The sequence below is a fragment of the Macaca mulatta genome, chromosome 9, assembly GCF_049350105.2.
Source record: "Macaca mulatta isolate MMU2019108-1 chromosome 9, T2T-MMU8v2.0, whole genome shotgun sequence".
NCBI classification, from domain to species: Eukaryota; Metazoa; Chordata; class Mammalia; order Primates; family Cercopithecidae; genus Macaca; species Macaca mulatta.
Genome location: NC_133414.1, coordinates 101,484,784 through 101,497,215, shown reverse-complemented (window position 1 = coordinate 101,497,215; position 12,432 = coordinate 101,484,784). Strand labels below are relative to the sequence as shown.

Genomic DNA, 12,432 nt, shown 5'->3' with positions numbered 1-12,432 from the left:
AGACAACATAGATAACACACAATGGGAAAGCCATCTCTGTAAATAACTGCAGTGCTTACTGCTACATAGCCGTGGCTCTAAAGCTCTTTTACAGAATGAGTACATCCTGCACTCATTCTTGTTCTTCATATCAACAGGTGTCTGAAGAATTACCAGTACGTTTGCTACCTCTTTGCTGTGGGAATGGATGGGCTCTGCTATCTCTGCCTTCCAATGCTTCAAAGTCTCCCTCTGCTCGTGCCTTTCTCTTGTACCTTTGGCTACTTTGATGGTGCCTACGTGACTTTGATCCCAGTAGTGACCACAGAGATAGTGGGGACCACCTCTTTGTCATCAGCGCTTGGTGTGGTATACTTCCTTCACGCAGTGCCATACTTGGTGAGCCCACCCATCGCAGGTAAGTTTCCAGAGAGAAACCCCAACCACCTTTTCTCTTTGGCATATTGATGTGAAAACAGCAAACTCACATGCAGTCAATGAGAAGGATTGTCAAGAGAGTTGGGGAAGAGTGAAAGAGAAAAGGAACATATGAGCCCCCAAAACTATCTTGGTCCCACCTACATCCTTGTTTTATAATCTTCTTCCAACCAAGTAAGAATCTTAGCTTACCTGGAAAGAGTAAGTCCCAAATTAGGGTCTTGATTGCTTTCCATATTAATGATGGGAGCAGGGGGATGGAGCAGTTGTTTAGCTTTATAAATAAGTAGGGTGCATTCAGAGGGAAGTCTCAGGGGAGAACAGGATTCCAACAGGGGGCAGTGGGTGATGAGGCTGAAATTATAAATGCCAGTGTCATAGTGGAGTGTTTTGGGTGCCTGACAAAGGAACTGGGCTCTATTCTTCAGAGACTATGGATAGTATTAAAGTCTTTATGTAAAAGGATAATATGGTAAAGTGTATATGTTAGAAAATATGATCTAGCAATTGATCTAGTAACTTAAGAGAGAGGTAGCTAAGATTCCATTCTAATGGTTTAGGAGGCAGCTGATAAAGGCCTAGCTAGGGCTGCTGCAGCAGAAATAAAGATGAGCTCTGGGAGCAAGGAGGAAGTTTTCAAAACAAAATTCAGCAGAATTTGGCATACAGAGGTGAATGAGAGATATAAGTCAAGGATGACTTAGAAAATAATGTCATGGTTGAGAAAATAAAGAAATTAGAGAAAGTGGCTTTGCCTGAAAAATAATGAATATGGTTTTTAGATATGTTGAGATTTCTGAAATATACAGGTAGAAATGCTCGATAGAGCTGTTTAAAGATGAAATATGAGCTTTAATGGATGGCCTGATTTATATATAGATTTGGGAGTCATCATATAAAGCACTCAGAATGTTTTATAAACTCTAAAATGCTATAGAGTACAGCATGATTAAACAAATAATTTGACAAATATTTATTGTATGCATTAAACAAGTAATTCAACAAGTATATATTGTGTGTGTAACTAGCATTGTGTTTATCATGCTGGAGAGACCGGAGTAAACAGGTTGGAACTTGTTTCTCCTTCCTAAAGCATGTGGTCTTACACCACCTGCATCAGAGTCTCCTAGGGACCTTATTAAAAATGCAGATTCCTTGACACTCCCACCTAGATCTGAATGTTGAGGATGAGTTCCAGAAATCTATATTTTCAACCAGCTTTGTTGTGATGCTCATGCACGGTAAATATTGAGAATTACTGTTCCATATTATTATCTGCCTAAATTAAAACTGAGAGAGTGAACAAGGTCTCTGAAGACAGGGAAAAGAGAAATAACCCAAAACTTTGCCTAGAAAGAAGGCAGGAATTTTTTTGAGGAAGACAGGGTTTCTGCTATTAGCTATTATTGTGAATAGACAGTTTCAGGCTATTTCCAAATCCAGCAATTGGGGTGGAATAAACACAGCAAACTAGGGGAAATTGTGGCCGCTTCAGTGGTGCAGATGAAAAAATCCTGTTCAGTTTAAACTCCATGATGATCTTTATGTTTAATGCTCCATTTTTGAAAACTGTCCCCAAAATGTTCCCACGTCCTCCCTCCATAGCCTATTTTAGTGCTCACCAACCTTTAGAAACAGTGTCATTCTATCAAAGGTCACAGGACACAAATGAAATTGGGATTCATGAATCTTTTTTTCAGTTCGTGGCCTTCATTGGCAAATCAGACACGATACTCATTACTGGGAATTCGAGGATTAATTCTTATTGTATCATTTTCTTACTTATTTACCTTTCAAATAACAACCCTCTACTCGGTCTTTTTTGTTTGGTGCTATAGAAATGCACAAGTAAATCAAACAATAACTAAAATATCTGAGAGCAGTTTAAATTCAGGAAACTTTGTGGGACTTATAACAACTTCTACATTCCATTTTCAACTAACGGATTTGAAGTGGGTAAAGAAGAAATCATATACTTCTCTGATGGGTTTTCTTGGCAGATAAGAAAGTTTGAAGGAATTTTTAAAAACCTTGGTTAATTATAAAATAATTGCCTGATAAAGTATAATGTAACCCCTCTGGTTTTCTGTCATCGTGGCCCCTATTTTGCATATCATATGCCCAGTTTTCCTCAAAATGTAGAGCTGAGATAGATATTGAGATTAATTTGTTGCAACAAGAGATAAAGAAAAAAAAGCTAGTTTGCATTTGTGAATTCTAAAATGGTCCAAAGTCCTGATTTTTCAAACTGGATAGAGTATAATGACTGAATCCAATTGAAAATGTGATACTGCTTTGAAGCATGTCATGTTACTCAAAATAGTGTGTGGGTGCTGTGAATACTACTAGCATTTTTTACAAATACGTTCTTTTAACACCCTAGGTGAATTATTCCAACTTGAATAATTTAAATGATGCTATTTTTATCTTTTTACCAGATTTCACGGGGTTAATAATAACTAATATTTACGTTGTGACTACTAAGTACATGATGCTCTTCCAAGCACTTCACATAACAACGATCAATTCACTCTAAAAGTTTTCCTGGAACACAGAATGTGTTTTTCAGTTGCTGCACAAAATTACAATTGGTGGCGCTGTTGATCTATAATTAACCTTGCAAAGTATTAGAATTTGAGAGTGGGTAAGCAATTGAATTTTCAACTTAACAATATCATTTTGCTGTTGTTTGTTACAGGATGGCTGGTAGATACCACTGGCAGCTACACTGCAGCATTCCTCCTCTGTGGATTTTCAATGATATTTAGTTCTGTGTTGCTTGGCTTTGGTAGACTTGTAAAGAGAATGAGAAAAACCCAGCTGCAGTTCATTGCCAAAGAATCCGATCCCAAGCTGCAGCTATGGACCAATGGATCAGTGGCTTATTCTGTGGAGAGAGAATTAGATCAGAAACATGGGGAGCCTGTGGCTACAGCAGTGCCTGGCTACAGCCTCACATGACCAATGGCCTTGAGCCCCAGAATCTTCAGATTTGAGAGAGGTGTGGGGCCAGCAGATTCTTCGTGTTTCTGAAACTTTTTATTTTGGCAGAAGTATTGCCTTCCAAGGAAACTATTATTATTGTTTTGTTAACATATTAATATTTATAAGGGAAAATAGCACATAATAAGGAAAGCTGGACTAGCCCAGAGGCTTCTCATTTGGGATTTGTACTCATAACTGAACTCATATCTTTTGGTCAATGGGCATAGCTCTGTGAGAAATGTAAGGACACAGCTGATATAATTAGCTGTAATTAGGGATAATTTCAACGCATAACCAAAGCAGATGACACTGGGCAGCAGCTTTGTCCCAGTCTCAGCCCCTTCATGTTCCCTCCTCAGAAAGAAAATGGAAACATTAACATGTAGCTTTGCTAACCTTGTTCTGATTAGAGAAAGGAGGTCAGCTTGGGTGTGGTGGTGAAGAGTGAAAATGCCATACCTTTTTCATGGTGGAGTTTCTCATTAGGGTTTTACCTGGGGTTGTTAAAAGAATACTTGAGATTCTTCAAAAGGTGGTGATTAATATAGAAAGAAACTCTTATTTTTTTCTCTCTTAGTCTTGCAGCCAGCCCTTGCCTCTGCCCAAGGGTAGACACCAGTATGAGAATCCAAATAATCATGGAATGCCATGGTTGGAATAGATCTCAAAGGGTGGCTGGTAAGATCTATTTGAAATTGTCCACTGGAAACTGAAAGCTCTTTTCCTAAGACCGGGTTCCAGGCTCTCACCTTTGTTACCATCACATATAATACTTACTCTAAATTTAGCAGAACACACTTAGTCAGAAGGACAACCTCTCAATCTTACCTGAAATGTTAACACCAAAACTTCTCATTTTTTACCTTCAGAGAAAAAGCTCTTATTTAAACTGCAGACGCATTCCTGTTAGGATGAAAAAATGTTGGCAGTATTCCAGTTGGGCAGGAACTGAATTCTTGAATCAGCAGGTCTCTGGTGAGAGTTTTCTTTGCAGATCAGACATTTAGTTTTATCATTACCCAAAAGAGGATAGGAGGGGGTCAGTTATCTGAACAAATATTATGCTAGAGATATTCTGAAGGTGAGATTCCTTTCTCCTTGTGTTAATTCTTGTTCCACTGTCCACTGCTCTTCACCTCTTTGTGGATAATAATTAGAAATCTACTCATTGGATTAGAAGTTGATTCATTCTCAAATACTCCACTTTTCTATGGTTTGGGATAATTTCTGAGTCTTCAGATTGAAGAGGGAAGGCATGGAGGGAAGAAAAAGTCTAGATCCCCCAGCTTGTCTCCAACCATTTTAAATCCAAAGGATTATAATCCTGAATCTCACATCATGTCACACCTGTAAATACGGGCAAATTATGCAATCAATTTTAATTATCAGGAGTTTAAAATCCAAATGTTAAGGAACTGTTTTGACCCTGAAGGCTATTTAATCCACTGTCCCCTACAAGGCCTCACAAGTGCTGAGGAAAAAAAAAAAAACCAACCAGCAGTGAGGAGGATCCTGGGTTACTGTGTATGCTCAGCAAGAGAGTTTGCCTATACCTTGATTATTTCATAAAATCACATGTTAATACATTGCTTTCAGAATGAAATACTGACTTGATTTGATAGGAGAAAATGGTAATATTTCATGTTGTTTTCCAAAGAGAAATGTAAATGTTATCTGTTATCTCCTTACATAGTTTAATAATTTGGTTTTGAAGCCCACACTGGACTGAAAAGAATTTACTTTTCATTGACTTTGTTATTTGCAATTTTAAAAATATTTGGAGCTGGGCATGGTGGCTTATGCCTGTAATCCCAGCACTTTGGGAGGCTAAGGCGGGCGGATCATGAGGTCAGGAGATCGAGACCATCCTGGCTAACATTGTGAAACCCCGTCTCCACTAAAAATGCAAAAAATTACTTGGGCATGGTGGTGGGCGCCTGTAGTCCCAGCTACTCGGGAGGCTGAGGCCAGAGAATCACTTGAACCTGGGAGGCGGAGGGTACAGTGAGCCAAAATCATGCCACTGTACTCCAGCCTGGGCAACAGAGAGAGACTCCATCTCAAAAAAAAAAAAAAAAAAAAAATATATATATATATATATATATATATATATGTGTGTGTGTGTATATATATATATATATTTGTATTTGAAAGATATCTGTAAAACGTCAAAGTTAAAACGACGTTATATCTGTTTGGAATAGCACTTTGCCCTAAATATCATTTTTTGAATTTCAAGCCTAAAGATTTTTAAAAATATGAATAGTTACAAATATTCTTATACATATTTTTTCATCGTGATCACAACAAAATTTTGTTTATGTGGTTCTGCAATATAATTTCTGTCAAGTATTGTAAGTATGCAAAATGAGCATAGTAATCAGAACTTTTAAAGATTTTGTGTAAAAACATTTGGGAGATTTGACTTTATACGTGCATAGATTTGCATTTTACTTTCCCTTTTGAAGCAGCATTTTTAGAAAATTCGTAAGAAAAATGTACATCTTAAGGTCTACTATTTTACATTTCTACACAGAATTTTGGTGTTAATGTTCCATGTGTCTATACTGTTTATTTCAAAACTGAGAAATTCATGGGAATGATGTATTTTGTGGAATCAAGAACAAAATTATAGCGGGATAATTTTACATCTTAAATATTTCTTTCTACTACTGTAAGCTCTACTTTGGGATTATCTGAGTAGAAAATCAGAAGACATTATCTAACTTTATAGATACACTGTATGATTGGGCTCTTTGTTCAGATTGTAATTTCATTAATAGATGAAATATTTATGCTAATATTTTCTTATTTCAAAAGCAAAATAAAATGAGTTTATTGTCCTGTGTCTGGAAAGACATTTTTCCCTTGGACAAGAGGTTTGGATTGGATGGTGAGTGGGCCTGTCTGGATCATGGTAAGATGTGGTCAGCATTTTAAGATGTGTTAAGTAATCAAATGATTTACAAAAACCAAAAGTCTTTATTGAGTTTTTCCAACGTGTGAGCTATTATGCCAGCTACTTCCTATGCATTGTCTCATTTAATCCCCATAGTGACTTCTATCATTATTGTTTTGGAGATGTGGAAAATGAAGCACCAGTTCCCACAGCTCAGTATCCACTGCACTCCTCTAGTGTGAAATCCTGTAAAACTGGGATGCTGCTGATTCTGAAGCCCTGTGTCCTTCCCCTGTGCCTACTTGAATCATCTTATGTGGGTTCAAGAAGCTGTTGGGAAACAGATGCTCCCTTGGACAGATAAAATCCTTTGGATTATGCTTCAATCGTCTAATCAATATTAAAGGAAGATTCTAGATTGGAGATTTCCAAGAGTTTTCCCAAGAGGATCTCTCAAAACCACTACTTCCAGGCTCAGTGGTTTAATTTGCTGTCGATTGATCCAGGCTTCTTTTGGGGAGCATTTAGGGTTGAGGGGGTGAATTGGGGAGCATGCTTTGTCCCAAAAGTGAGCTAGTTCCACTGTTTGCCTTCCACATTACCAAAGTCAGGCTTTCTCAGGAGTTGAGTTCTTCTTGAAGTGCCTTCACCATTGCCAGTGATAATGAAAATGGTAATGTCTGTTAGGCACTCCCCTTCCTGGTCCCAGTAGGTCTAATTCTGAAATTGTTTACTGAAATGAAATAGTACAAATTCGGCTGGGCGCAGTGGCTCACGCCTGTAATCCCAACACTTTGGGAGGCCAAGGAGGGTGGATCACCAGGTCAGGAGATCGAGACCATCCTGGCTAACACGGTGAAACTCCATCTCTACTAAAAATACAAAAAATTAGCTGGGCGTGGTGGTGGGCGCATGTAGTTTCAGATACTCGGGAGGCTGAGGCAGGAGAATGGCGTGAACCCGGGAGGCAGAGCTTGCAGTGAGCTGAGATTGGCCACTGCACTCCAGCCTGGGCGACAGAGCGAGACTCCGTCTCAAAAAAAAAAAAAAAAAGAAAAGAAAAAAAGAAATAGTACAAATTCGGGGTAGATATCTGAGTTTCTTTCCTCACACTTGAAAGTTTGAGTTAAAAAAAATGTTTTTTAAAAAACATTTTAAAAAACGTAAAAAAAGTTTTAACTCTGTCAAAGAATAGATTTTCATATCTGTTACCAGCACAGCTACCAATGACAGATGACTGAGGTTTTGTCCCATAGCACAGAAAACTATTTGGTTGGGGGAGTGGGACGATACTAAATAAAGATAAAAGGACTGACACTTAAGATAAGATATTATGGTACTTTTCAAACATATACAAAAGTAGAATGAATAGTGTAAAGAACTTGAGGTACCTATTCCCCCACATCTACAATTATCTACCCATTATCCTCTCCCTTGATGAAGCAATTTGAAATATATTAACATGTGCACAGCTCATGTTTCCTTCAGCTGCCAGGGAATACCTGAACTTGGCAAGAATAATTTGTTCATGCTAACGGGGACACATGTGGTTAGTATCACCTATTAATGAGCCACATCATTACTTACAAAGCTGATTCGGGCCCTTTTCTTGCTATGGGCTTTGAGTATCAATTGAAGATTAAAATTTTCTCCTTCTCTCCCTAGCACACTAAAGGGTCTATCTACCTGAGGCCCAGGGCTGTATTAAATAAGTTAAAAGGGCCTTTTTTTTTTCTTTTCTCTCTCTCTCGTGACCCAAGAGAGTCAAACCAATAAAAAGGGATTTTGAGGTTTAGTTGAGAGTGATCATTATTACTCTCATTATTGCTCTTAATTGTTTAAAGGTCAGAGGTCTTTTTGAGGGATCTGGGAACTAAGATTGGTCTAGAATTAAATAAAAAGCAGTTTATTTTTGAGGGTTGAGTTGGCATTAAAAGGCTTTAGAATTAGCATTTCAAATGTAGCCCTTTTCAAGTTTTTCCATAAATGTTTCTTTTGTGATGACAAGTTAGACCTTTTCCCACTGACCAGTGTAATGATAGAAGAGTTCTCAAGGACCTTGTACTACGAAAGATGAAGACCTGTGCTCATTCTTGGATAGCTTATTTTTGCAATTGGGGGCAGAGCAAGGTGTGGGTATGGGTCAATGTGAGCATTCAGTGCCCACACTGGACTTATGAGGTCACACAGGGTGTGGTTCCTGTCCTTAGGCTACATCCCCCATCCTCTACTACACTCTAGTGCCCAGTTTTTCTATCAGTTCCTCCAAGCACCAAGCCTCCCCTTTCTACCCCCGACCTTGGGGCATTTTGCATATGTTGATCCCTGTGATCACTCTCTTCTCATATTTTGGGCCTCAGTTTAAATGTCACTGCCCTAGAGAGTCCATCTTTAACCACTGCCCTTATCTAAATTATACATCCCTCCCCTGCCAGTACCACCCACATTCTACATGCTCATAGCATTCTGTTATTTTCCTCCAAAGAACATCTTTTAGTTATATATATTGATGTGTGTTTTTATTTTTAAATTTCGTCTGCTCCACAAAACCACAAGCTTTCTGAGGACAGGGATCATACTCACTCATTCACTATTTAGAGCTGTGCCTGACCCAGAGTAGGCATTCGATGAATACTTGGTGAATGAATAAATGAGTGTAAAGAACAAATAAATGAAAAAACTGCTAAGGAGAATTGTAACATTAGCGAGGGTGGGGCGGATTGAAGGGTTGGGGTGCAGGTTTGTTTGGGTACAAATTGCTCTTGTACCCAGAACAGATAGGATACATTAGATTTGGTGTGTCTAAATAGGACACCTTGTTAGAAGTGTCACATAAACACTAGAAGCTGTGGAACATTGACCATTATGGAGCAGGTTTTGGAAAGGGAATAAAAGTGGCAAAGAGAAGAGTTGATCAAAACATACTAAATAACAAACTTTTGATTGAGGCCTGAATGTAAAAAATGATACTACTGTGTTCAACCCAGACAGGCTTAATTAAATAGCTGTTGTGCACAAATGAATGGAAACCCCAGGGAAGAGGAACTGTTCACACAAGGGAGCCCTGGAACGTTGGGAAAAGGTAGATTGCACATGCCTCAAACATGAAAAGATGGGGTTTCAGTTACAGGCACCACACAAACTGCTTTTACACGAAATCTTTATGCCAGGGATTTGCCAGGTGCAGGAGATGTTTCTGACTGAAATATTTGTCCTGACCAGATGTATGGCTGCCCCTAACTCATAGGGCATTGTTGAAAATTAGACAGTATGCTGGCAGACTTTTTTTAAGAGATGGTGAAAGGAGTTAAGCAACCGACTATTTATCAAGCACCTCTTTGGAATCTGGAACCATGTTATATATATGGTGGAGAATTAAAAATACACATGGCACCCCCTTCATGATCTCAAGTTTACTGCCTAATTGGTAAGTTGAAACCAACTCAGGTTAGAATAACACCAAGAAGTTACTAAATATTGACCTGAGGCTAAGGGCATGTGTAAGTACTTTGAGGGTTAGGAGAGGAAGAATTCACAATGGGTGAAGAAATTGGATTCTGGGGAATCTGAAGACAGGATTGAACAGATTGGAATCAGCCCTTACTTTTTTCAGGGCAAGAGGCTGGGAGTGAGGGAAAGAGATGTGAGACAGCTGCTTTGTGTGGCTCCTTAAGGTTTCAGCAGGCATCTCAAGCCAGTGCAGAACCAAGCACACGTGGACGTTAATGTTCTGATGATGGGTCCATAAAGATGTCTGGGACTTTTGGGGATTGAAGTTGCCTTCTTTAAGTACAAAGCAGGGAGATTTTCAGGGTATGGGGTTATAATTCAATATTCATCTCTCAACTGTAGAGTGTCATTCTCAAGGATCCAAAGTTTGAACAGCAGGAAAAGCATTTTAAAATTGACATCTTATGCAGCGCTGCCATCTGCTGGAATTAGCAAGCACACTTCCCAGGAGTAGGGGATCTCCAGTTGTTCAACTCCCCAAGGCCTGCCTTAGCACAGACATTCAAGTTTGTTATTGTTTCCTCCTCTTCCAACTCCCCCTTGCTGGTTACCCATCCCACATTTATCCTGTTCCTCTTGCAAGTATAAATACTGGGATAAAGATGCTGTGTTGCAGTTTTCAGCTTTTGGTTACCTATATCAGTTCTGCAACATGGAGTATCAAAGTTAATATGAATGACGATTTTGACTGGCTTGACTAGGGATAGTCATTGGTAAAACATAATGTTAAAAAAATTTGGAGTCCTCTGCCTTTCTCAGGAACCCAGATTGTCAGCCTTCTCCCATTCTTGTTCCCACTGTGACCCCTACTAATGTGTTAATTTATTTGTTGTGAGTTGATAAAGGAGTTAAAGTGTGAGACACAGAATCTCAAACATATATCAGAAGCCAAATGTTAGAAAATGTTGAAACCGAATGATATAGAAGGATGGATTCCATGTGGATTTGAAAACATCAAATATCAGATTATACTGTACAGCAATAATGACAAAGTTAGTGATTAAATTTACTTTAAATGTGTAGTGCATGTGAAATTATGTGGGGATGCTATTTATTTATAACTGAAATTGCTTTCAAAGGAGAATGGATCATGTTAAAATGAAAGTTCTTATGTAGAACTAAGCAACTCAATGAATTTGGTTACTCATCGGTGGGTTTGTGACTGAGTATGAGGATAAGAGAACAGAGTTGCTCTGTTTAAGAAAAATGGAAGAATGGTTTTGAAGGGAGAAGAGGAGACACAGGGAAAGAGGCAAAGCTCAGAATAATGGAAAGAGGCAGGAATATCAATAAATGGTTGGGGATCTTTCCTTCTTTTCTTCTTTCTTTGCTCCCTCCATTCTTTTTTGTTTCCTTTCTGTCTCCCCTCTCCCAATATTCCACCCTCTCACTTCTCTCCCTTTTTCTTCCTGAAAAACAGAGATTACCTAATATTAACTTTAAAGTTGTAGATTTTTCTGTCTCCTCAGATCTTCTCAATAAAGGGTTTTTATATAGAAATGACCTGTAAGTGATTTGGGTTTTGGTGTTTGTTCAGTTTTGATATTTGTTGTTGTTTGTTTGCTTTGGTGAGATTTGCTGGAGTTGATGTGGTATGGAAAGGAAAAGCATGTGAAGAGAGATGAAGTTACTCTTGAACCAAATTAATATTTAATAGAATTAGGGACTCACAGCCATGTTCCAAAGTCCATGGCCTGGAGGCTCAAGGCAAACTCAGGGGATGTTAAAGCGCAGGTGACCCTAGCCCTAGTTGTTACATGTGTTCCAGCGCCCTCCACCCCTCCTCATCCCCCACCCCTTCCCTTTCCTTTTTAAACTGACAAATAAAAATCACATATATTTATCATGTACAACATGTTTTAAAATATGTATACATTGTGGAATGGCCAAATCCAACTGTCTCCTTGCCTTCTTATTTTGCTCTCCACACTGGGTGAGGGTCTGATGCTGGTTGGTCTTTGCACAAGGGATATATCCTTCCTTCCAAGGATGAAGGACTGGGTATGTATTCTGGCTTCTAATTGTTTACTGGTTCTTCAATCTTCCAAAATACACAGCTTCCTTTTGTGAGGAGTTTATTCCAAATCTTTGAATTCCAAAATCCAGTTCTAGAAACAAAACATCGCTTAGATCTGTATCTTTTCAGTCTCTATTTTTCTGCTATGGTTTGAATGTTTTTGTCTCCTCCCAATTCATGGATTGGAAGCTTAATCTCCAATGCAACAGTATTGAGAGGTGAGACCTAAGGAGAGATGTTCCTGAGGGCTTGATCCACATGACTAGACTAATGCCCTTATCTAAAGGGCTTGCAGGAGTGGGTTCTTGCTCTCTTCTGCTTTTCTGCCGTGTGAGGAACAGAGTTCCTCCCTTCCAGAGGATGCAGCATTCAAGGTGACATCTTGGAAGCACAGACCAGGCCCTCACCAGACACCAAACCTGCCAGCTCCTTGATCTTGAACTTCCAGTCTCCAGAACTGTGAGAAATAAATTTCTGATTGTTAAAATTACTCAGTCTCAGGTATTCTATTATAGCAGCACAACAGAAACTAAGACTATTTCCCTTACCTCTCTTCCCCCTTCTCTTTTCCAAATCAAATATTATAACATTGGAAAGATTTATT

The 12,432-nt window shown here is 38.8% G+C and overlaps 1 protein-coding gene across 3 annotated transcripts in view; it reads left to right on the top strand.

Annotated features, from left to right (window-relative positions):
• The window catches only part of SLC16A12 (solute carrier family 16 member 12), a 102,108-nt gene extending 95,858 nt beyond the window's left edge, over positions 1–6,250 (top strand). For all 3 annotated transcript variants that reach the window (XM_001086787.5, XM_015147653.3, XM_077946743.1), the window contains exons 6-7: positions 138–397; positions 3,116–6,250. In XM_001086787.5, the coding sequence (XP_001086787.3) occupies positions 138–397; positions 3,116–3,378 (523 nt within the window). In that variant the 3' untranslated portion in view covers positions 3,379–6,250. The remainder of the gene's footprint in view (positions 1–137; positions 398–3,115) is intronic.
• Positions 6,251–12,432: the final 6,182 nt, after the last annotated feature.